This window comes from Choloepus didactylus, chromosome 12 (genome assembly GCF_015220235.1).
Source record: "Choloepus didactylus isolate mChoDid1 chromosome 12, mChoDid1.pri, whole genome shotgun sequence".
NCBI lineage: Eukaryota > Metazoa > Chordata > Mammalia > Pilosa > Megalonychidae > Choloepus > Choloepus didactylus.
Window position 1 is genome coordinate 24145069 of NC_051318.1, and position 26364 is coordinate 24171432.

Below are 26364 nucleotides of genomic sequence, written 5' to 3' on the forward strand. Positions count from 1 at the left end.
GCTCAAGTGCTGACTTTGGTAATAAATCTACAACTATATGATGATACCATGAACAATTGATTGTACACTGTGGATAATTGTGGCATGTGAATATACCTCTATAAAATTGTAGGAAAAAATATAAATAGGGATAAAAGTGCAGGAGAAAACATGGAGAGTGGGATGTACCTATTTACTGTTGAGGAGGAGGCAGACTGGTGTAGCCTTTCAGGAGGTCAGTGTGGTGGTTCCAAAAGAAGCTAAGTATGTGGGGGCCATAAGGTCCTGCAACCTCATTATGGGGTATGTATTTGGAAGATCTGAGAGCAGAGACATGAAGGGACATTTGCACATTGGTGTTTATTGAGGCAGTATTCATGATTTGCAACGGGAGGAGGTGGCCTAAGGGTACATCGACCGAAGAACAGAATGGTGAACTGTGGTATATGCATACAGTGGAATACTGAGCGACTACGAGAAGGAGTGAAGCTGTGAGACACACAACAAAATGAATGGATCCTGTAGACAGCATTTTGAGTAAAGTACGCCAGAAACAAAGGCAAACACTATAGTGCCTCACCAATATGGACTAACTACAATGTGTAAACTCAGTATTGAATCTTAGAGCACAGCCTATCAGGGGAATGATCACTGTAATGGTCCCTAGATTGTAAGCTCTTACAGCAGTCAAGTCTATTCCTGAATTGTAATGGCTATCCCCAAACTCTGAGATGCTGATCCCTTTTTGTATAACCTGATCCGTCTCTGGAATGTTGGTTATCTGTGTGACACCTGAAACTCAGAGCTAGAGCTCAGCAGATATGAATGCCAGCATTAGTGCATATAGCAACTGTTAAAAAAAAAAAAAAAGCTGAAAAAGATCCCAGACTTCAATGGGAATGAAGCAGATATGGTTACGACTAGGGTAAATCGGGCCAAAGGGTAAAGGTTGAAACCAACTATGTTTTAAAACTTCAACTTCCATGTGAGGCCAAGGGAAGAGATGTTTATTTGGTACAGGATCTATATTTTCTAAACAATATAACTTCTACAGACAGTTTGTTCAAACACCACAATTACATGGAACTTTGAATAGGAAGTGAGATATGGTAGGTTTGTATAGATTAGAGTGAAATAGTGACACATCCCAAAGTAATTTGGGCAGAGAATAAAAATATATATGCAGGGCCCCTGGGGAGCTGGGGGAAAATGTGGAAGTGTTGGGCTTCCTCACCTGGATTGTTGCTGATGTTCTCACAAACATTGAGGACTGACAGTTTGGTATGCCGAGTCATCTATCTTGGGGCTTGCCCTTATGAAGCTCATTACCGCACAGGAGAGGCTAAACCTGCTTATAATTGTGCCTAAGAGTCTCCCCCTGAGTACCTCTTTGTTGCTCAGATGTGGTCCTCTCTCTCTAGCTAAGCCAACTTGGCAGGGGAACTCACTGCCCTCTCCCTCTACATGGGTCCTGACTCCCAGGGGTATAAATCTCCCTGGCAATGCAGGATATGACTCCCGGGGATGAATCTGGACCCAGTATTGTGGGATTGAGAGCATCTTCTTGACCAAAAGGGGGATACAACATGAAATTAAATAAAGTTTCAGTGGCTGAGAGATTCCAAATGGAGTCGAGAGGTCACTCTGGTGGACATTCTTACACATTATACAGATAACCCTTTTTAGGTTTTAATGTATTGGAATAGCTAGAAGTAAATACCTGAAACTAACAAAATGCAACCCAGTAGCCTTTACTCTTAAAGATGATTGTATAACAATGTAGCTCACAAGGGGTGACAGTGTGATTGTGAAAACTTTGTGGATCATACTCCCTTTATCCAGTGTATGGATAGATGAGTAGAAAAATGGGGACAAAAACTGAATGAAAAATAGGGTGAGATGGGGGGATGATTTGGGTGTGCTTTTCTACTTGTATTTTTCATTCTTATTCTGTTCTTTCTGGTGTAAGGAGAATGTTCAAAAATAGACTGGGACGATGAATGCGTAACTATATGATGGTACTATGAACAGCTGACTGTACACCATGGATGATTGTATGGTATGTGAATATATCTCAATAAAACTGAATTTTATTAAAAAAAAAAAACAAAAACAAACTCTGAACCTAAATAAGAATCCTTTAAAAAAAAAAATCCATAGAACTGTATACCCAAACAATGAACCTATTGTACATTGTAAAGCATGGACTTTAGTTACTAACAATGTATCGGTTTGACTCATCAATTGTAACAAATGTACCCCATTAATGAAAGATATTAATAATGGGAGATAAACTATGTGTGGGGACGTAGAATATATTAAAAAAAAAAAAAAACACAAAAAAACATAAGAACAAGCTGGAAGGAAAACCAGAGATCAACCAGAACGCAAGAGAAAAAATGTATTCTGGTTCTCTTGGTGGTGACAGAAATAAAGATCAAAAATAATTTAAAAATAAAATGTGTCCTCCTCCTTTATCAAGTCCACAAGTAAAAAACATCAAATATTACCTTCTGGACTAAAAACTAAAACCTAAATATATTTCATATGCATTATTTTTTAATGTCATCCAATACCTAGCAAGCATTTAATGTCTAATGGTAACAAAGAAATAGTCATACGGGGGAAAGAGGGGAAACTGATGATCAATTATCCACGACACACCCCCATCTCAAAAAAAAAACCTTTGAAAAGTAGCAAAATCAAGTGCCCAAATACATCAGATTTACATACATGTAGTGCTTTCCAACTTATCTTTTTGAAGACCAGAAACAACACATATGATAGAAGATGTTGGAAGACACTGCTGTGATGATTAGGTTCCTGTGTCAACTTGGCCAGATGATGGTGCCCAGGTGCCTGGTTAAGCAAGCACTGGCCTAACCATTACTGCAAGGACATTGGTGGCTGGTTAATAAACCAGAAAGCTGGTTTATCAAATCAGTCAATTGATTGCAACTGTGGCTGATTATATCTATAATGAACTAAGGGAGTGTCTTCTGCAATGAGAGAATCTAATCCGTTGGATTTAATCCAATCAGCTGAAGACTTTTAAGGGAGAAGAGATAACTGTTTTTTTTCTTCAGCCAGCCAGTCTCTCCTGGGGAGTTCATCAAAGACTTTCATCGGAGTTGCTAGCTCACTGTCTACCTTACAGAATTTGGATTTGTGCATCCTGACAGAATTTGGACTTGTGCATCTCCACAGTTTGCATGAGAGACTTTTAAAAAATCTTGTATTTACAGATATCTCCTGTTGGTTCTATTTCCCTAGAGAATCGTAACTAATACAATTTTATTCAAGGGTGTATGAATAAATGCCTTCCTTTTGTAGCTTGCTGGCACATAAGAAACTAAGCCATTTGACCCCACCATGGTTTTCATATGCTAGTCTCTCTTACTCTTCAGAAGGCTCATCCCCTACTCTTTCCTGGAGAAACACCTTAAAAATTACCAGTCTGGTAGAGCCTCTCCCCTTTCTCTGAATACTCAGTGGATTCCTACTTTGTGTAATATTAAGTACTAGAAAAACTAAGTAATCTAAATACCACTTTTAATACAAAAGTTGACCTACCATGAAGATTCAAAATAACCTAATTTCCACACATAGAATGTGAATTCTAAAATTACGGTAAAATTGATCCCTTAAATATCAGTTATACCAATCTGAATTTTACAAATTTTTAGCATCATACTTACTTGGTGCATTCTTCTAAAGACTGTACAAGCATTTGCTGGAAAGAACATATTTCTTCTAGATTTCCCATTAAATATGAAGTATTTGCTGAACTTAACCTAGAGCCAAGAAAAATAACAATATTAAATTAACAAAATAAAATAACAAAATATATAAACAGTTTTACTTACATCCTCACCACTCCTACTCAAATTCTGTTAAAATCTTAAACTTGTAATGAGTTGCTTACGTCTAAGGCAAATTTGCATACTGAATTCTATTCTATTATTTCACTGTATTCTCTGAAATAAGAGAGAATAGCCTAATACAACAACTACTTTTCAACTGAAGCAATTTATAATCGGACTTACTTTTCACTGGCCTGTAATGGCCGTAGGTAGGTTGAAAGTAGAGTCTGTAGTTCTTTAGAATATTCATTTTCTGTTTCTAAAATATTCTGTAGCACCTATAGTAGAGGAATAAGTGTTATTTGACATTTCAATTATATCAACTACAATGAGATTTATAAACTTTACCTGTAGAGTTTTTCACCACTGTTCAATTCAAAGTGTAATGTTAATGTGTTTGAATAATCACTACCTGTGATTCCAACACTATAAACTTCTAAATCCATGTAATGAATTATTCTGAAGCTTACACAACTTACCTTATCTAACTTTCAATCGTATATCTTGAATGAGGGCTAGAATTCTTGCCATCATCAGATAAGTAATGCCAAATCTATTTCCTAAAAGTCACTTTAGTTAATGTTATTTTAAAGTTATTTTTAATTTTTACTTTAAAAAAAATGAAGTTTATACTACTAAGTAGTAAAAAGGAAGGAACCACTGATAAGCAAAACAGCATGGATAAATTTCTAAAACACTGCATTGTGCAAAAGAAGCCATTCACAAAAAGTATATACTGTATAATTCTATTTATATTAAGTCTAAGAACAGGCAAAACTAATCTATGGTAATAGAAATCAGAAAAGAGGTTATGGGGGAACGGGTAACTATGGGGAAAGGGACATGAGAAAAACTTCTGGAGCAATGGACAGGTTCTATATTTTGATTTGGGTAGTGTCAACATAGACACATTTTTCAAAGCTCATTGAATTGTACCCTTAAAATCTATGCATTTTAGTATATGTAAAATACATCTCAATTTAAAAAAACACAAAGTTTACTTTTTAGCTTACATCTAGCAAATCTAAGTTAATGTCTGGGAGCTGAAGATATTAGAGAATAGGATAGTCTGAAATCATCCTACACATTACATTTATTAAAAACTAAAGGTCTACCAATGTAAACAATCTTTTAATAGCCAGTACTTTCCTTGAAGATAGTAGAATCAATCTTAAAATGTTTCTTGATACTCCATTATCAGCATAGCAAATTTAGCTAATATCAGAAACTCCTAAAAACTGACAGATAAGTGCAAATTAGTCAAACTAAAATATAACATTTTCATCAATAATCACTGACAGCAATATCAGTTTATAGTGCCAGACAAGAAGGCACCTATTGTTTCCACGTGAAGCCAAGATAAGAAGTTCAGACTTCAGAGATCAAGCCACCAAGTTTTCATGCAGACTATAGCCCTGGCACAATACAAGGTGCTCTGAATGTATTATCTCTAATCCTTGCAAACAAAAACTGTACATGGTAGGTTGGTATATTATCCTCATTCTACAGATGAAAAGACAGAAGGTCAGATAGGTTAAATAACTTATCCAAAATCCCCAAATCACACAGTCAGTGAATAGTGGAGCCAGAATGTGAAGCTAGATCTCTCTGATATTCCACAACACTACACTTCCTTCTCTGGGATTAAAGAGAGGACACAGGGCACCTACAGGACCTGGCATAAGTAAACAAAGTAAACTCTCTTCCTCAACTCTCTTATACATCCCACTCTTTTCAGAGAGCTAGTATTTTTTAAAATCAGAAATTAATATTACATGTATTTTCTGAGCATCTTCTACATGCACTAAGATGTGCTATTTGTCTTCTAAAACTAACAGATCGTCCTAAATTAATCATACAAAAGAAACTGTAGATAAGTAATAAAGATATTAAACATACTGTTTTTCCCTTTGATTTTTCATAAACCAGAAGCAATGCAAGTTTAAACATGTAAGAAAAAAGTATTCATTAAGCTAACTATAAATTTCAGCATTAATAATTATGCAAGAAGGATTATTACACTGTTCATTACTGTTTTCTGAATACTCTGAGTAAATGCAAACCTGATTACATAACTTACATACTTAACTATTTGAAATGAAAAAGTCAGAGGTTCTTTCACTGGTGACACTGAGCTCTAGTTTAGTTCCTGAATGGATCTATTCATTTAAGAAGACTGGTGGAGCAAGCCAGAAGGAGGAGGGACCACTCAGCGAGTTCATTCCTTGGGGGGGGGGGGGGGGGGATTGGATGCTGACCCTAAGATTATAATGTCTTCCTTCTAAGAAATACTCATTGAACAGAAATGTCAAAGGACTGTGTAGACAGAGAACACAGTGTGACACTAGGCACTCCATCATCGAAGAATTATACTTTAAACCAGATCTTATCCTTCAAATATAAATGTGAAAACTAAGCCATATATGAGATCTTGAACTAAAAATAAAATAAAATAAAATCAGTCACAGATGTTTAAGAAGAAAAGTCCTTTTCCAATGTTAAATTGAAGACAAAAATATGGTTCAGTTTCCTATTTACACAAGTATTAGATATAAGAAAGAAAAGTATAACTGCCAGGAATATGAAACAGAAGAATAAGAATAAGAAGATGGTATTTCTTTAATCATAGCATTTAGTATGCAGATATAAAAGCTTCCCATAAGAATGTACTAAAAACAATTTCAAAGAAACTTCTGCAAAAAAACCTAATTTCACTAAAATAGCTTAGTTGGTTAATTTCAACTATCAGTCTTTCATTTTTAAATAACTGCTCAAGATAATTTCTATAATTTCCCCAACCAAAAAATCCAAGTTATACTTAACCGTTCCGCAAAATACAGTCAAGATTTTGCTAACTGATCATGCTTACAAAGATCTACTCTGTATGTTTCTAAATTCCTTCCACACCGACCATTCGCCTCTGCCAGGAGGGTACGTTTCTCTTCCTGATCTTGTCAGCACATCTATGTATTCTAATAATCACCTTTCTTCCCTTTCTTGCTTTCTGCATGTTCTGGCTGCTGCAGGACCCCATGAGACCTCACAGATTGGCTTCCAGAGCTCCATCACACACCAGTCTGGGTACCAAGAGAAAGTGTGCAGTTTTCATGGAAATGGCAGCCTTTATAATCCATAACCCTGATGAATGGCACAGAAAGCTGAGCTCATCCAGTCCAGGCTTTCCCTGAGTCATGAGGCGTGGAAAATCAAGTACAGTCAAACAATGGTATCACACAAGAGACTGAAAAAAACATCAGTCAAGTCACATAGACAATTCCTAAACTGTCAATCATTAAAACAAAACAAAAAGAACTTCATTATCTTTCAGACCAACAGAAACTTACTTTACTATTCTTATCATTAAATAATAGCCCTTAGTATCTCTGATTTTTCAAATGGGTTAGTGTTCATTAAAAATGTTGGCAGATGTTATATATTTTATTTCATATGTTATTTACAGTCTTTTAGAAGTAAATAATTGGTTTATACATATGAGAGGAGACAGATAACACTTGATTGTGGTAATATAAAAGATTATCATCATCAACTTCAGCCAAATGTCCATAGGGTATTACCTAGATTATAAGCACAAGAGGAAAAAACTAAAAAATTCTAAACACACTTCTACCTTACCTAATCAACCCCGTCCCTGCCCACCAGTAGAGAAAAACAATCATTTAATGTTTTCTTTTCAATCTAAACTATTTAAACTTTAAGTATTTAAATTTTCAAAATGTAAATTATGAGACAAGACTTTAGTTACAATTCAGTCCTAATATTTCCTATTTGACCATATGGAAAGGAAAGGAAAGAGGGAGGGTGTATCGCAGTAAGTGATTCCTGAAGTCCTTCCTGGGTCTATAAATCTACAGGTCATAAAGACGTATAGTAGAGGCTCTCCATTCCCACTGGCAATTACTGATTTAATGTAGTTTGTTGATCTTTTGGAGGGTCCATGTAAATGTTTCTGTTTATGCTATAGTGCCTTTAAGAAATTATTACAATAATTCTAAATTTGGGGATTCACAGCTCTTGGGATATATTTCTTCTAAATGTTAAAGGTAACTATACAATAGCTATCGAAAAAGCTTATAGGTCAACACTGACATATTTCACTGAAGGAACTTGACATTAGCCAATATACATATATGTGCTTACTTGCGTCATGATATGTAAAGAGTGGGCCTTTGTAGCCAAGTAGATCTGGTTTTAAATCCTGGCTCTACCACTTACTAGCTGTGACTGGAAAGCCTACGTGTCTTTTTCCTTTTTTATAAAAAAAAGGACCTCACTGGGTTATGATAGTTATTTAACAATATCAGTTCACTGACTTAAGGCAGGAAGGAACCTTGCCTAGTACAACCTTCCAACCCCAAAGGTGGATTTCTATTTAGAGCTTCTTATTCAATGACTTCATTAGTTGGGAGCTAATTATTTCATAAGACAGCCTTTTCCACAATTAGATAACTCAATTACTCCTTCATTCATTCACCAAACACTTAGCTTCCATTCTTACCAACTGAAAATCTTAATCTATATAATCAAATATACAAAATAAGGAAATTATTTAAAAAATTAGTGGGAGTAGAGTGTCACAAGAAGTCAGCAGGCACTTCACTGCCCATATAAAATGTGGGTGGAATGCAAGAGAGGAGGGAAGATAGCCTTCTAGGGGAACCACAAAATACAAAGCTGGGATCACCTTTGTAAGACTCAAGGTACTTAGATAATTAACTTTATCCATCTATAAGTCCTTAGGCAGACATATCACATGTCACGGGATATGAAAACAATTTTAGTTATGGCAGAGAAAAGTAAATGAAAGTAAGAGATAAGATGAAACAAAACTAGAGCTTAGGATTAGTGTTGATCTGTATAAACAAAAAATGTTTATATAGATACCAGATAAAAATGTTTATATAGATACCAGAGAATCAGATTCCCAGTTTTTCTTCCTTGGGCTAGCATCTAGAGACTTCAGGTAAAGTTAAGGAGCAAAAAAGAAAATATAGGTGCAATATTTCTCTGGAGTACATGAAAGGTTCATGAAAGTTTGCTGTAGCATTTTCTTAAAGTTACATGTCTATTTTTTTAAATATCTGGATAAAAACTAGTAATTACTCCCTAATATGTTATATTTACAATATTTCAAAGGCAAAGGCTAGCCTGCCTTTTCATGATATTCAGCATGAATGGAAAAGAACTATTTACTTTTCCCATACATAAAGAGAACTGACATAATTCACACAATAAAAGTGAGTGTTCAATAAAACTTGAAAAAAAAATCATAGTGTATCATTGAACATGGAAGGTCTTAAGGACCTGTATCTTCCTAGATCAGCAGACTTATGAAACCTCATTCTCAAGTGATAAATGAGGAAATTCATCATCCCATAAAAGAGGTGGCTAAAATATCTCATTCTCTTTAGGGCAGGGCATCCAGCTTCTACAATAAAAGTTCTTTCTCTGATCCCTACCAGGAAAGATGGCTGTTACCATCCCCCAGGTGCAGTTAATGTTCTTCCATTGTTGAAATCCATTGTGCCCAGATATGTCACAAACATGTTTCCTTTAATTGTATGATATTATCCTTGAATACAGATCCCATAAGTAATCCTTAAAAGCTACTCGGATGCCTGTTTGCAAACAGAATGTTATGGTGGTTTCAATGGAACATTAAGCTTCAAATGCATCTAACTATGCATCCTAACAGTGATCAAAATAACTGCCTCTTAAGGACCAAACACTCTGCCAGGTGCCTGGCTAATCTGCTAACTTCTTAACAATATTACAGGCAGTCATTACTATACACATTTTACAAATGAAGTTAACTGTGGCTCAGGCAGCTTACCTGGGCTTAGACCAGGCCACAGAGCTAATAAAGCACCATGGATAGGATTAAATACAAAGCTTACACTCCTTCCACTGTATTAAGCCATCTCGATCCAAGGTGTGCTACCTAAAATACGGGCATCATGATGATTCATTTACCTAAAACATTGGAAACAGACTGATTTCAAACAGTATGCATATGAGAAAATAAAGGTAAGAGTAGAGGAAGGGTTTATCATAAAACCTAACCAACTATTTAAAACATCTCTGACTTTTTTTCTTCTTCCCATTGTCACACACATAGTTCAAGACCCCAATGCATCATGCCTACGTTCCTAACTGGTCTCTTAGGCTTTGTGTTTCCATCTCCAACATATTCTGGACTCTGGTGCCAAAGTAATCATCCAAAATCATGGTCATTTACTTCTTAAGAAGCTACAAGAGAGGAGGCGGGGCAAGATGGCAGACTGGTGAGCTGTATGTTTTAGTTACTCCTCCAGGAAAGTAGGTAAAAAGCCAGGAACTGCGTGGACTGGACACCACAGAGCAATCTGTCTTTGGGCATACTTCATACAACACTCATGAAAACGTGGAACTGCTGAGATCAGTGAAATCTGTAAGTTTTTGCGGCCAGGGGACCCGCGCCCCTCCCTGCCAGGCTCAGTCCCGGGGGAGGAGGGGCTGTCAGCTCCAGGAAGGAGAAGGGAGAATTGCAGTGGCTGCTCTTACCGGAAACTCATTCTACTGATTCAAACTCCAACCATAGATAGACTGAGGCCAGACACCAGAGACTCTGAGAGCAGCCAGCCCAGCAGAGAGGAGACAGGCATAGAAAAAAAACAACACGAAAAACTCCAAAATAAAAGCAGAGGATTTTTGGAGTTCTGGTGAACACAGAAAGGGGAAGGGCGGAGATCAGGCCTTCAGGCGCATATGCAAATCCCGAAGCAAGGCTGATCTCTCTGCCCTGGGCACTTTTCCTTAATGGCCCTGCTTGCTTTGTCTATTAGCATTTCAATAACCCATTAGATCTCTGAGGAGGGCCGTTTTTTTTTTTGTTTTTTTTTTTTTTTTTTTAAATCCTTTTTGCTTTTTCTAAAACAATTACTCTAAGAAGCTCAATACAGAAAGCTTCAAAGAATTGAAATTTGGGCACGTCAAGTCAAGAGCAGAACTAAGAGAGCTCTGAGACAAAAGGCAATAATCCAGTGGCTGAGAAAATTCACTAAACAACACAACTTCCCAAGAAAAGGGGGGTGTCCGCTCACAGCCACCATCCTGGTGGACAGGAAACACTCCTGCCCATCGCCAGCCCCATAGACCAGAGCTGCCCCAGACAACCCAGTGTGACGGAAGTGCTTCAAATAACAGGCACACACCACAAAACTGGGCGTGGACATTAGCCTTCCCTGCAACCTCAGCTGAATGTCCCAGAGCTGGGAAGGGGGAGCAGTGTGAATTAACAGAGCCCCATTCAGCCATCATTTGAGCAGACTGGGAGCCTCCCAACACAGCCCAGCAGCCCAGAACTGCCCTGGGGGGACGGCACTCACCTGCGACATAGCACAGTCATCCCTCAACAGAGGACCCGGGGTGCACAGCCTGGAAGAGGGGCCCACTTGCAAGTCTCAGGAGCCATACGCCAATACCAAAGACTTGTGGGTCAGTGGCAGAGACAAACTGTGGCAGGACTGAACTGAAGGATTAGACTATTGCAGTAGCTTTAAAACTCTAGGATCATCAGGGAGATTTGATTGTTAGGGCCACCCCCCCTCCCCGACTGCCCAGAAACACGCCCCACATACAGGGCAGGCAACACCAACTACACACGCAAGCTTGGGACACCAATTGGGCCCCACAAGACTCACTCCCCCACTCACCAAAAAGGCTAAGCAGGGGAGATCTGGCTTGTGGAGAACAGGTGGCTCGTGGACGCCACCTGCTGGTTAGTTAGAGAAAGTGTACTCCACGAAGCTGTAGATCTGATAAATTAGAGATAAGGACTTCAACTGGTCTACAAACCCTAAAAGAACCCTATCAAGGTCAGCAAATGCCACGAGGCCAAAAACAACAGAAAATTATAAAGCATATGAAAAAACCAGACGATATGGATAACCCAAGCCCAAGCACCCAAATCAAAAGACCAGAAGAGACACACCTAGAGCAGCTACTCAAAGAACTAAAGATGAACAATGAGACCCTAGTACGGGATATGAAGGAAATCAAGAAGACCCTAGAAGAGCATAAAGAAGACATTGCAAGACTAAATAAAAAAATGGATGATCTTATGGAAATTAAAGAAACTGTTGACCAAATTAAAAAGATTCTGGACACTCATAGTACAAGACTAGAGGAAGTTGAACAACGAATCAGTGACCTGGAAGATGACAGAATGGAAAATGAAAACATAAAAGAAAGAATGGGGAAAAAAATTGAAAAACTCGAAATGGACCTCAGGGATATGATAGATAATATGAAACGTCCAAATATAAGACTCATTGGTGTCCCAGAAGGGGAAGAAAAGGGTAAAGGTCTAGGAAGAGTATTCAAAGAAATTGTTGGGGAAAACTTCCCAAATCTTCTAAACAACATAAATACACAAATCATAAATGCTCAGCGAACTCCAAATAGAATAAATCCAAAAAAACCCACTCCGAGACATATACTGATCACACTGTCAAACATAGAAGAGAAGGAGCAAGTTCTGAAAGCAGCAAGAGAAAAGCAATTCACCACATACAAAGGAAACAGCATAAGACTAAGTAGTGACTACTCAGCAGCCACCATGGAGGCGAGAAGGCAGTGGCACGATATATTTAAAATTCTGAGTGAGAGGAATTTCCAGCCAAGAATACTTTATCCAGCAAAGCTCTCCTTCAAATTTGAGGGAGAGCTTAAATTTTTCACAGACAAAGAAATGCTGAGAGAATTTGCTAACAAGAGACCTGCCCTACTGGAGATACTAAAGGGAGCCCTACAGACAGAGAAACAAAGACAGGACAGAGAGACTTGGAGAAAGGTTCAGTACTAAAGAGATTCGGTATGGGTACAATAAAGGATATTAATAGAGAGAGGGAAAAATATGGCAAACATAATCCAAAGGATAAGATGGCCGATTCAAGAAATGCCTTCACGGTTTTAACGTTGAATGTAAATGGATTAAACTCCCCAATTAAAAGATATAGATTCGCAGAATGGATCAAAAAAAATGAACCATCAATATGTTGCATACAAGAGACTCATCTTAGACACAGGGACACAAAGAAACTGAAAGTGAAAGGATGGAAAAAAATATTTCATGCAAGCTACAGCCAAAAGAAAGCAGGTGTAGCAATATTAATCTCAGATAAAATAGACTTCAAATGCAGGGATGTTTTGAGAGACAAAGAAGGCCACTACATACTAATAAAAGGGGCAATTCAGCAAGAAGAAATAACAATCGTAAATGTCTATGCACCCAATCAAGGTGCCACAAAATACATGAGAGAAACACTGGCAAAACTAAAGGAAGCAATTGATGTTTCCACAATAATTGTGGGAGACTTCAACACATCACTCTCTCCTATAGATAGATCAACCAGACAGAAGACCAATAAGGAAATTGAAAACCTAAACAATCTGATAAATGAATTAGATTTAACAGACATCTACAGGACATTACATCCCAAATCACCAGGATACACATACTTTTCTAGTGCTCACGGAACTTTCTCCAGAATAGATCATATGCTGGGACATAAAACAAGCCTCAATAAATTTAAAAAGATTGAAATTATTCAAAGCACATTCTCTGACCACAATGGAATACAATTAGAAGTCAATAACCATCAGAGACTTAGAAAATTCACAAATACCTGGAGGTTAAACAACACACTCCTAAACAATCAGTGGGTTAAAGAAGAAATAGCAAGAGAAATTGCTAAATATATAGAGACGAATGAAAATGAGAACACAACATACCAAAACCTATGGGATGCAGCAAAAGCAGTGCTAAGGGGGAAATTTATAGCACTAAACGCATATATTAAAAAGGAAGAAAGAGCCAAAATCAAAGAACTAATGGATCAACTGAAGAAGCTAGAAAATGAACAGCAAACCAATCCTAAACCAAGTACAAGAAAAGAAATAACAAGGATTAAAGCAGAAATAAATGACATAGAGAACAAAAAAACAATAGAGAGGATAAATATCACCAAAAGTTGGTTCTTTGAGAAGATCAACAAGATTGACAAGCCCCTAGCTAGACTGACAAAATCAAAAAGAGAGAAGACCCATATAAACAAAATAATGAATGAAAAAGGTGACATAACTGCAGATCCTGAAGAAATTAAAAAAATTATAAGAGGATATTATGAACAACTGTATGGCAACAAACTGGATAATGTAGAAGAAATGGACAATTTCCTGGAAACATACGAACAACCTAGACTGACCAGAGAAGAAATAGAAGACCTCAACCAACCCATCACAAGCAAAGAGATCCAATCAGTCATCAAAAATCTTCCCACAAATAAATGCCCAGGGCCAGATGGCTTCACAGGGGAATTCTACCAAACTTTCCAGAAAGAACTGACACCAATCTTACTCAAACTCTTTCAAAACATTGAAAAAAATGGAACACTACCTAATTCATTTTATGAAGCTAACATCAATCTAATACCAAAACCAGGCAAAGATGCTACAAAAAAGGAAAACTACCGGCCAATCTCCCTAATGAATATAGATGCAAAAATCCTCAACAAAATACTTGCAAATCGAATCCAAAGACACATTAAAAAAATCATACACCATGACCAAGTGGGGTTCATTCCAGGCATGCAAGGATGGTTCAACATAAGAAAAACAATCAATGTATTACAACACATTAAAAACTCGAAAGGGAAAAATCAATTGATCATCTCAATAGATGCTGAAAAAGCATTTGACAAAATCCAACATCCGTTTTTGATAAAAACACTTCAAAAGGTAGGAATTGAAGGAAACTTCCTCAACATGATAAAGAGCATATATGAAAAACCCACAGCCAGCATAGTCCTCAATGGTGAGAGACTGAAAGCCTTCCCTCTAAGATCAGGAACAAGACAAGGATGCCCGCTGTCACCACTGTTATTCAACATTGTGCTGGAAGTGCTAGCCAGGGCAATCCGGCAAGACAAAGAAATAAAAGGCATCCAAATTGGAAAAGAAGAAGTAAAACTCTCATTGTTTGCAGATGATATGATCTTATATCTAGAAAACCCTGAGAAATCAACGATACACCTACTAGAGCTAATAAACAAATTTAGCAAAGTAGCGGGATACAAGATTAATGCACATAAGTCAGTAATGTTTCTATATGCTAGAAATGAACAAACTGAAGAGACACTCAAGAAAAAGATACCATTTTCAATAGCAACTAAAAAAATCAAGTACCTAGGAATAAACTTAACCAAAGATGTAAAAGACCTATACAAAGAAAACTACATAACTCTACTAAAAGAAATAGAAGGGGACCTTAAAAGATGGAAAAATATTCCATGTTCATGGATAGGAAGGCTAAATGTCATTAAGATGTCAATTCTACCCAAACTCATCTACAGATTCAATGCAATCCCAATCAAAATTCCAACAACCTACTTTGCAGACTTGGAAAAGCTAGTTATCAAATTTATTTGGAAAGGGAAGATGCCTCGAATTGCTAAAGACACTTTAAAAAGAAAAACGAAGTGGGAGGACTTACACTCCCTGACTTTGAAGCTTATTATAAAGCCACAGTTGCCAAAACAGCATGGTACTGGCACAAAGATAGACATATAGATCAATGGAATCGAATTGAGAATTCAGAGATAGACCCTCAGATCTATGGCCGACTGATCTTTGATAAGGCCCCCAAAGTCACCGAACTGAGCCATAATGGTCTTTTCAACAAATGGGGCTGGGAGAGTTGGATATCCATATCCAAAAGAATGAAAGAGGACCCCTACCTCACCCCCTACACAAAAATTAACTCAAAATGGACCAAAGATCTCAATATAAAAGAAAGTACCATTAAACTCCTAGAAGATAATGTAGGAAAACATCTTCAAGACCTTGTATTAGGAGGCCACTTCCTAGACTTTACACCCAAAGCACAAGCAACAAAAGAGAAAATAGATAAATGGGAACTCCTCAAGCTTAGAAGTTTCTGCACCTCAAAGGAATTTCTCAAAAAGGTAAAGAGGCAGCCAACTCAATGGGAAAAAATTTTTGGAAACCATGTATCTGACAAAAGACTGATATCTTGCATATACAAAGAAATCCTACAACTCAATGACAATAGTACAGACAGCCCAATTATAAAATGGGCAAAAGATATGAAAAGACAGTTCTCTGAAGAGGAAATACAAATGGCCAAGAAACACATGAAAAAATGTTCAGCTTCACTAGCTATTAGAGAGATGCAAATTAAGACCACAATGAGATACCATCTAACACCGGTTAGAATGGCTGCCATTAAACAAACAGGAAACTACAAATGCTGGAGGGGATGTGGAGAAATTGGAACTCTTATTCATTGTTGGTGGGACTGTATAATGGTTCAGCCACTCTGGAAGTCAGTCTGGCAGTTCCTTAGAAAACTAGAGATAGAGCTACCATTCGATCCAGCGATTGCACTTCTCGGGATATACCCGGAAGATCGGAAAGCAGTGACACGAACAGATATCTGCACGCCAATGTTCATAGCAGCATTATTCACAATTGCCAAGAGATGGAAACAACCCAAATGTCCATCAACAGATGAGTGGATAAATAAAATGTGGTATATACACACGATGGAATACTACGCGGCAGTAAGAAGGAATGATCTGGTGAAACATATGACAACATGGATGAACCTTGAAGACATAATGCTGAGCGAAATAAGCCAGGCACAAAAAGAGAAATATTATATGCTACCACTAATGTGAACTTTGAAAAATGTAAAACAAATGGTTTATAATGTAGAATGTAGGGGAACTAGCAGTAGAGAGCAATTAAGGAAGGGGGAACAATAATCCAAGAAGAACAGATAAGCTATTTAACGTTCTGGGGATGCCCAGAAATGACTATGGTCTGTTAATTTCTGATGGATGTAGTAGGAACAAGTTCACTGAAATGTTGCTATAGTATGTAACTTTCTTGGGGTAAAGTAGGAACATGTTGGAAGTTAAGCAGTTATCTTAGGTTAGTTGTCTTTTTCTTACTCCCTTGCTATGGTCTCTTTGAAATGTTCTTTTATTGTATGTTTGTTTTCTTTTTAACTTTTTTTTCATACAGTTGATTTGAAAAAAGAAGGGAAAGTTAAAAAAAAAAAAAAAAAATAAAAAAGACAAACAAGGAAAAAAAAAAAAAAAAAAAAAAAAAACGATGTAGTGCCCCCTTGAGGAGGCTGTGGAGAATGCAGGGGTATTCGCCTACCCCACCTCCATGGTTGCTAACATGACCACAGACATAGGGGACTGGTGGTTTGATGGGTTGAGCCCTCTACCATAAGTTTTACCCTTGGGAAGACGGTTGCTGCAAAGGAGAGGCTAGGCCTCCCTGTATTTGTGCCTAAGAGTCTCCTCCTGAATGCCTCTTTGTTGCTCAGATGTGGCCCTCTCTCTCTGGCTAAGCCAACTTGAAAGGTGAAATCACTGCCCTCCCCCCTACGTGGGATCAGACACCCAGGGAAGTGAATCTCCCTGGCAACGTGGAATATGACTCCCGGGGAGGAATGTAGACCCGGCATCGTGGGACGGAGAACATCTTCTTGACCAAAAGGGGGATGTGAAAGGAAATGAAATAAGCTTCAGTGGCAGAGAGATTCCAAAACGAGCCGAGAGATCACTCTGGTGGGCACTCTTACGCACACTTTAGACAACCTTTTTTAGGTTCTAAAGAATTGGGGTAGCTGGTGGTGGATACCTGAAACTATTAAACTACAACCCAGAACCCATGAATCTCGAAGACAGTTGTATAAAAATGTAGCTTATGAGGGGTGACAGTGGGATTGGGAATGCCATAAGGACCAAACTCCACTTTGTCTAGTTTATGGATCGATGTGTAGAAAAGTAGGGGAAGCAAACAAACAGACAAAGGTACCTAGTGTTCTTTTTTACTTCAATTGCTCTTTTTCACTCTAATTATTATTCTTGTTATTTTTGTGTGTGTGCTAATGAAGGTGTCAGGGATTGATTTAGGTGATGAATGTACAACTATGTAATGGTACTGTAAACAATCGAAAGTACAATTTGTTTTGTATGACTGCGTGGTATGTGAATATATCTCAATAAAATGATGATTAAAAAAAAAAAAAAAAAAAAAAAAAAGTTCAGCAACAGTAGAATGGATAAATAAGCTACCATATATTCATGCCATGGAATTCTTCCCAATAATGAAAAAGAACATACTATTGCCACACAACAATATGAATGAGTCTCAAAACATGGTAAGTGGGAAGTCCATACATAAAACAGTACATACTGTAGGAACTCATTTAGTATGTTCTGCTCAATGTATTTATTGTTGAAAAATAGATAAAACTAATTATGGTGATAGAGGTCAGAATATAGGTCCATTTGGGTGTAGATACTGACGAGAAGTGAACTTGAGGAAACCTGTGTTGCTGGGAATGTTCTATATCTTAATCTGGGTGGTGGGTTACACATAATTTAAAAACTCATTGCATTTGTATAAGAATTTGTACACTTATGTCTTTATACTTCAATTTTTTAAATGCAATTTTATTGAGATATATTCACATAACATACATACACTTCAATTTTTAAAAATGTTTTAAAAGATTTTTGAATGCCTTTCCCCACCAGGGCCATGCAACCTGGCAGCCTTACCGTGAAGACCTTTATTCCTCACCCCCTAAAACACACACTTGGTTCATCCCTACCCGTCCTTTAAGACTTGGCTTATAGAAAGCCTAGATTTCTAGATTCCCCTGGCTAGGTAGGCTGCTCCTACTCTTTGCAACATAACAACCAGAAAATATCTATCATCCTGTTTACGATATTGAATTACAGTTATCTGATTATGTGCCTGGCTCCCCCCACTAAACTATAAAATCCTTGAAAGCAGGGACTCACTTACTCCCAGTGACATCCACTCAATAAAGATTTGTGGAATTAAAAAAAAAAAAAAAAAAAAAAAAAAGAAGCTACAAGAGCTTAGGATTACATTTTTTCTACACTTGGGAAAAGTAACATACAAAACACCAAGGGCAATATTTTAAATCTACAAAATACAAAAAAGCATAAAGAAGAAGAAAATAAATCCATTCTAATTCTGCCACTCAAAAGAAACCATACCGACAGAGGATCTTATTTTCTTAATCATATTACTTATATAATTCCATATTCTGCTTACTGAACTTAACATGAAAACATATTTTTTGTATTAGTTTTAAAAGCCTCACATGCATTTCAAATAATTATAAATGGATGTAACACTGATTACTTAACCATTCTTGTACTTTTGTATATTTAGGTTGTTTACAATTTATAACTAGAATATAATCCACGAAAACATCTTTGCACAAACATCTTTGAATACCCTTCGTATTATTTGTTTAGGGTGGATTTCAACAAACAGAATTATTAAGACTAAGGGCTTGAACATTTTCAGAATTCTGAAATATTGCTTGTGAGAAACTCTATATGGATTTACACTTCCACCATTACTAGAATGGAGAGTGTTCTCTCTTTAAAACTCTGCTTGCTGGATATGTAAAATATTACTATGTCTTTTACAGGGAGAACAAATGAATGTCAACTGTGCAAGGTGTTAAAAATGGAGTGGTATTGGGGAAAAAATACCATCAATGCAAACTAGAGTCTATAGTTAACAGTAACATTGTATTATGCTTCCTTTAATGCAACAAAGGCGATATACCAAAGCTAAATGCCTATAAGAGGGGGATATAAGGGAGGGGTATGGGATTCTTGGCACTGGTGGTGTTGTGTGGCTTTTTTACTGTATTTTATTCTAATTTTATCTCTTCTTTTGTTGCTTTTTTGCTGTCATTTTTTTTTCTTTCTTTTTCTTTTGTCTTTGTACTTTATTCATCTCTTCCTCTTTCTTTGTGGAAGAAATGGAAATGTCCTTATATAGACAGCGGTGGTGAATGCATAACTTTGTGATTATACAGGGAACCATTAATTGTTTACTTAAGATGGAATGTATGGTGTGGGAATAAAACCATATAAAAAATAAACAGAGGAACAAAAGTGCTGGAGAAAATGTGGAGAAAGGGACATTCCTAACAACCACTGGTGGGGAAGCAGAATGGTGCAGCCCATCTGGAGGGCAGTGCGGTGGTTCCACAGGAAGCCAAGCACAGGGTTGCCATATGGTCCTGCAACTTGGTTACTGGGTATTTACTTGGAAGAATGGAAAAGAGGGACATGAATGGATATTTGCACAGTTGGGTTTATGCTGTCAGTATTCACAATCTGCAGTGGATGGAAGGGGGGGCCTAAGGGTACATCAACTAATAAATGGAATGGCGAACTGTGGTGTATACATATAATGGAGTATTGAGCTCCTATAAGGAGGAGTGAAGTTGTGAGGTGAATGAACACTGCGACAGTGTGTTGGGTGAAATAAACCAGAAATGAAAAGAAAAACATTATAATGACACACTAATATGGACTAACTATAACGTGCAAACTCTGAGACCTGAGCCTAAGAGCACAGGTTATCAGGGGAAGGCTTATTGTAAAGGTTCCTAGACTGTAAGCTCTTACAGCAGTTACATCTATTCCTGAGTTGTAATGATTATTTCTAAATTCTGAGATGCTGAGCTCTTTGTACAAATCCTGGTCGGTCCCTGAAACTCCGGGTTTCTGTGTGACACACGAAAACTCAGAGCCAGAGTCTGGCAGCTATGAATGTCAGCATCATCCCATACAGCAAATGTTAAGGAATCTGAAAAAAGAGATCAGACTTCAATTAGAGATATGAATGAAATGGACCTGGTTAGGACTAAGGTAAATCAGACCAAAGGGTAAAGGATGATATTGACGGTGTTTTTAAAAACTTCAACTTCTGTGTGAGACCAAAGGAAGAGATGTTTGTTAGGTGCAAAATCTATACTGTTTGTAACACACTATATGATTTAACTCGCATGGTCAGTTTATTCAAACAACATAATGACATGAAACGTTGAATAGGGAGTAAAATCTGGTTGGTTTGCACAGGTTGGTGTGAAGCCAGAGTAATTTGGGCAGAGAATAAAAATGTATTTGCAAAGCCCCCTTGAGGGACTGGGGGAAAATGTGGAAATATTAAATTTCCCCACCTGGGGAATTAATGACATTCTAACAAGCATTGGGGACTACCAATTTGGAAGGCTGAACCCTTGAGTTTGGGGCTTGCCGTTATGAAGTTTGTTGCTGCAAAGGAGAGGTTAAGCCTACTTAAAATGGTGCCTAAGAGTCACCCTCAGAGAACAACTTTTGTTGCTCAGATGTGGCCTCTCTAAGCCAACTCTGCAGGTAAACTCACTGCCCTCCCCCTTAAGTGGGACATGACTCCCAGGGGTGTAAATCTCCCTGGCAATGTGGGATATGATTCACAGGGATGAGCTTGGCCCTGGCATCATGGGATTGAGAAAGCCTTCTTGGACCAAAAGGGGGAAAAGAAATGAAACAAAATAAAGTTTCAGTGGCTGAGAGAGCTCAAACAGAGTTAAGAGATCATTCTGGAGGTTATTCTTAGGCATTATACAGATATCCCTTTGTAGATTTTAGTGTATTGGAATAGCTGGAGGGAAATACCTGAAACCGTTGAAGTGTAACCCAGTAGCCTTCATTGTTGAGGATGACTGTATAACTATATAGCTTACACTGTATGACTGTGAAAACTCTGTGGCTCCCACTGCCTTTATACAGTGTATAGATAGATGAATAGAAAAATGATGTGGGATGTTTTGGGTGTTCTTTTTTACTTTAACTTTAATTCTTACTCCTTCTTGTGTGTGGTAATGAAAATGTTCAAAAATTGATTGTGGTGAGGAATGTATGCTATATGATGGCACTTTGAACAACTGTATCGTATGTGAATATATCTGAATAAAATTGAATTAAAATATTTATTACTTTCTCATTTTTATGGTAATTTTAACTTTTATTTCAGAGCCATTAGGACTTACCAATTTAATAAATTATTTCCATCCTATCCCATTTATCTATTGATCTTTATGCATTTGTCTAAACAATTTAGACATTAAGCCTGAATTACTGTACTTGTTGCAAATAATAATGTCCCAATTAACTTTTAATTTGGTTTACATTGTTAGAAGGAAAAGAATATATTAAACTTTTATACAGTTTAATTGCTTAATCTTTCCCTTTATGACTTTTCTCCACCTCTTTTACAATTTAAAAAGCCCTCCACTTCTTTAAATGTATTTCCCAAACACAAACACCTGTTGGCAAGGAGCAGAAGTCTTAATCAGTTGAATGCCATGGTGGTTTGAATCTGTCTGTATCCCAGAAAAAACCATGTGCTTAAACTGAATCCATTCTTATGGGTGTTAACCAATTGTAAGTAGAACCTTTTGATGAGACTACTTCCGTTGATGTGTGACCCAGGTAGTTCAGGATGGGTCTTAAACCTAGTACTGGAGGCCCTTATAATAGAATGAAATTCAGACAAAGAAAAAGCCACAGAAGCAAGAGTTGAAAGCAATGAAACCTGGAAGACAAGGGAGAGACCAGCAGACGCTGCCACATGCTTTGCCATGTGACAGAGGAGTCAAGGATGGCAGGCAGTCAATCTTTGGGAAGAAAACATTGCCTTGATGATACCTTGATTTGGATATTTTCTCAGCCTCAAACTGTAAGCTAATAAATTTCCATTGTTTAACCAAACCAATTTCATAGAATCTACTTAAAGAAGCCCAGCAACCTAAAACAGAGGCATTTAAGCACAATCTTTGATCAATCTTTGGCTGAATACAGAACTATGCTGCCTTGGGTGAGATTCCTAGGAAGTCAGGTTTAAAAATAAAAACAAGAACTTAAAAAATTTTAAAACTGAGCAGCAACAATAGCCACATGCTATGGGGGAGACAAACTACAGAAACAGCCCAGAAAAGTCACTAAACAAACAAAAAGCAAAAAACAGCAATAGCAACAAGCACCCAGAGGAGGAAGAGAACAGTTATCAAAGGGAACTGTCTCTGAGGGGGCCCAGATGTTGTACATAAAGGCTTTAAAGCAACTATTATAGGATCCAGAAGATGAACATGGCAACATAAGATGTTCTAGGGTGCCATTTCCCCACAGAATCTCTGAACAATTAGCAAAAATTAGCAGAGCTACAGATGTGGCCCTTTCTCTCTAACTAAGTCACCCTGGCCGGTGATCTCGCTGCCCTCGCCCCTACGTGGGACCTGACTCCCAGAGGTGTAAATCTCTCTGGCAACGCAGGATATGACTCCCGGTGATGAATCTGGACCCGACATCATGGGACTGAGAACATCTTCTTGACCAAAAGGGGGATGCGAAATGAAACAAAATAAAGCTTCAGTGGCTGAGAGATTTCAAATGGAGTCAAGGGGTCACTCTGGTCGACATTCTTACACACTATATAGATAACACTTTTTAGGCTTTAATATATTGGAATAGCTAGAAGTAAATACCTGAAACTATCAAACTCCAACCCAGTAGCCTTGACTCTTGAAGATGACTGTAAATCAATGTAGCTTACAAGGGGTGACAGAATAATTGTGAAAACCTTGTGGATCGCATTCCCTTTATCCAGTGTAGGAATAGATGAGTAGAAATACGGGAACAAAATCTAAATGAAAAACAGGGTGGGAGGGGGGTGGTGGTGTGATTTGGTTGTTCTTTTTTATTTTTATTTTTTATTCTTATTCTGATTCTTTCTGGTGTAAGGAAAATGTTCAAAAATAGACAGGGGTGATGAATGCATATGATGGTACTATGAACACTTGATTGTACACCATGGATGATTGTATGGTATGTGAATTTATCTCAATAAAACTGAATTTTAAAAAAATTAGCAGAGCTATCTTCCTCAGAACTCTGGAAAAGACTTAAGGGTTGCAGTAACATGGCGAGTACAGTATTAGACAAACACAGCTTTAAAAATCGGGAGGAGAACAGAGAATTTCCACCTAATTTAGTCAGTCAGATTCTTCAGGAGAATTCATCAAAAACCTCCATTGGATTTCCCTGCTTGGGGCTTGCCCTAAAGAATTTGGATTGGCCCACCCCCACAGTTGCCTTTGCCTGCTTTGTTGCTCAGATGTGGCCTCTCTCTCTAAGCCAACTCTGCAGGTAAACTCACTGCCCTTCCTCCTATGTGGGACATGACTCCCAGGGGTGTAAATCTCCCTGGCAACCTGGGGGGTACATGACTCCCAGGGATGAGCCTGGCCCTGGCATCATGGGTTTAGAAAGCCTTCTTGGGCCAAAAGGTGGAAGACAAACGAAACAAAGTTTCAGTGGCTGAGAGATTTCAAATGGAGTCAAGATGTCATTCTGGAGGTGATTCTTATGCATTATACAGATAGCCCTTTTTAGTTTTTAGTGTATTAGAACAGCTAGAAGGAAATACCTGAAATGGTTGAATTGCAATCCAATAGACTTGATTCTTGAAGATGATTATATAACCATAGTTTATGGTGTGACTATGTAATTGTGAAAACCTAGTGTCTGACACTACCTTTATCCAGTGTATAGACAAATGAGTAAGAAAATAAAGATTAAAAAAACATAATATGGGGGGATTTAAAGGGTATGGGATGTTTTGGGTATTCTTATTTCAATCTTTTTTTTTGGGAAGTAATGAAAATGTTAAAAATTGACTGTGGTGATGAATGCACAACTATATGATCATACCGTGAACCATGACTGTACACTTTGATTATCTGGTATGTCAAAATATCCCAATAAAATTGCATAAAAAATATATACAGAAACAGAAATCAGAAAGAGGTCAGTCATATACATCACAAAAGATCAACTATACAAGAAAAGCAGACTGTGATAAATGAAAAGTGGTAAGACATATAAGACATATAAAAACCAACCCAAAATGGCTGAAGTACTGCCTTGTCAGTAATAACACTGATGTTAAGAATTCAACTCCCTAATCAAAAGAAACAGATTGGTAGAATGGATAAAAAAGCATGATCCAACTATATGTTGCTTACAAGAGAGTCACCTTAGAACAAAGGTCACAAGTTGGTAGAAAGTAAAAGGATGGAAAACAATGTTGAATGCAAATAATAAGCTGGGGTAACTATACAGGTATCAAACAAAACAGATTTTAAGTCAAAAGATGTTATAAGAGACAAAGAAGAGCAATATATTTTAATAAAAGAGTCAATCCACCAAAAACAAATAAGAGTCATGAATATTTATGCAGCTACCCATAGTGCCCCAAAATAAACAAGACAAACACTGGAAAAATGATGGGAGTAATAGATGCTTCTACAATAACAGGTTGAGACTTCAATACACCATTCTCATCAAGAGATAAAACATCTAAACAGGAAATCAAGGAGGAAACAGAGACTTGAGTACTGTGATAAATGAACTAGACCTAACAGACACATACAGAATATTGCACCCCAAAACAGCAGGCTATACATTTTTTAAGTGTACATGGATTCTTTTAAGTGCACAGGGATCATTCTCCAGGATCTCCATATGTTAGGTCACAAAAGAAGTCTCAATAAATTGAAATTATATAAACAAATTCCTTCGACCACAATGGAATGAAAATGGAAATCAGTAACAGGCAGAGAACTGGAGAACTCACAAATATATGGAAGTTAAATAACACACAGTTAAATAATCAGTGGATCAAAGAAAAAACTACAGGGGAAATCAGTTAAGTATCTTCAGACAAATGAAAATGAAAATACAACATACAAAATCTATGGGATGCAGTGAAGGCAGTGCTGATAAGGAAATGCACAGCCCTAAACACTTAACATTAAAAAAAAAAGAGAGCTAAAATCAAAGACCTAATTGCCTACCTGGAGGAACTAGAAAAAGATCAGCAAACTAATCCCAAAGCAAGTAGAAGGAAAGAAATAACAAACATTAGAGCATTAATAAATGAAATTGAGAATAAAAAGAGAGAATTGACAGAACCAAAAGTAGGTTCTTTCAAAAGATCAAGAAAAGTGACAAACCTCTGGCTAGAATGACAAAGAATAAAAGAGAGAAGATGCAATAAATAAAATCAGAAATGGGGGGGCATTACTACAGATCCCACAGAAATAAAAAGGATCATAAAAGGATACTATGAAAACTATATGCCAACAAATTGGACAACTTAGATGTACAAATTCCTAGAAACACACAAACAACCTAAACTGACTCTAGAAGAAATAGAAGACCTCAGCAGACCAATTACAAGTAAAGAGATCAAAGTAGTCATCAAATACCTCCCAAAGAAGAAAAGCCCAGGACCAGATGGCTTCACAGGTGAATTCTATTAGTCACGCCAAGAAAAATTAATACCAATTCTGCTAAAATGCATCCAAGAAAACTAAGAGGAAGGAACATTGCCTAACTCATTCTAACAGACTAACATTACCCAAATACCAAAGTCAAATAAATATACGACCAGAAAAAATAATTACATACCAAATAAGAATTATGAATATAGATGCAAAAATCACCCCCAAAAATACATGCATATCAAATTCAACAGC

General features: G+C 37.3%; 1 protein-coding gene across 4 annotated transcripts in view; it reads right to left on the bottom strand.

The window, feature by feature from the left end:
- Positions 1-26364, bottom strand: part of ARHGEF7 (Rho guanine nucleotide exchange factor 7) — a 254497-nt gene that overhangs the window by 78316 nt on the left and 149817 nt on the right. For 3 of the 4 annotated variants that reach the window (XM_037799666.1, XM_037799667.1, XM_037799668.1), the window contains exons 7-8: positions 4026-4120; positions 3678-3773 (exon numbers count right to left, since the gene is read on the bottom strand). In XM_037799666.1, the coding sequence (XP_037655594.1) occupies positions 3678-3773; positions 4026-4120 (191 nt within the window). Of the gene's footprint in view, positions 1-3677; positions 3774-4025; positions 4121-6825; positions 7205-26364 lie in introns of those variants that run through there. The other variant, XM_037799669.1, reaches the window with a different exon arrangement.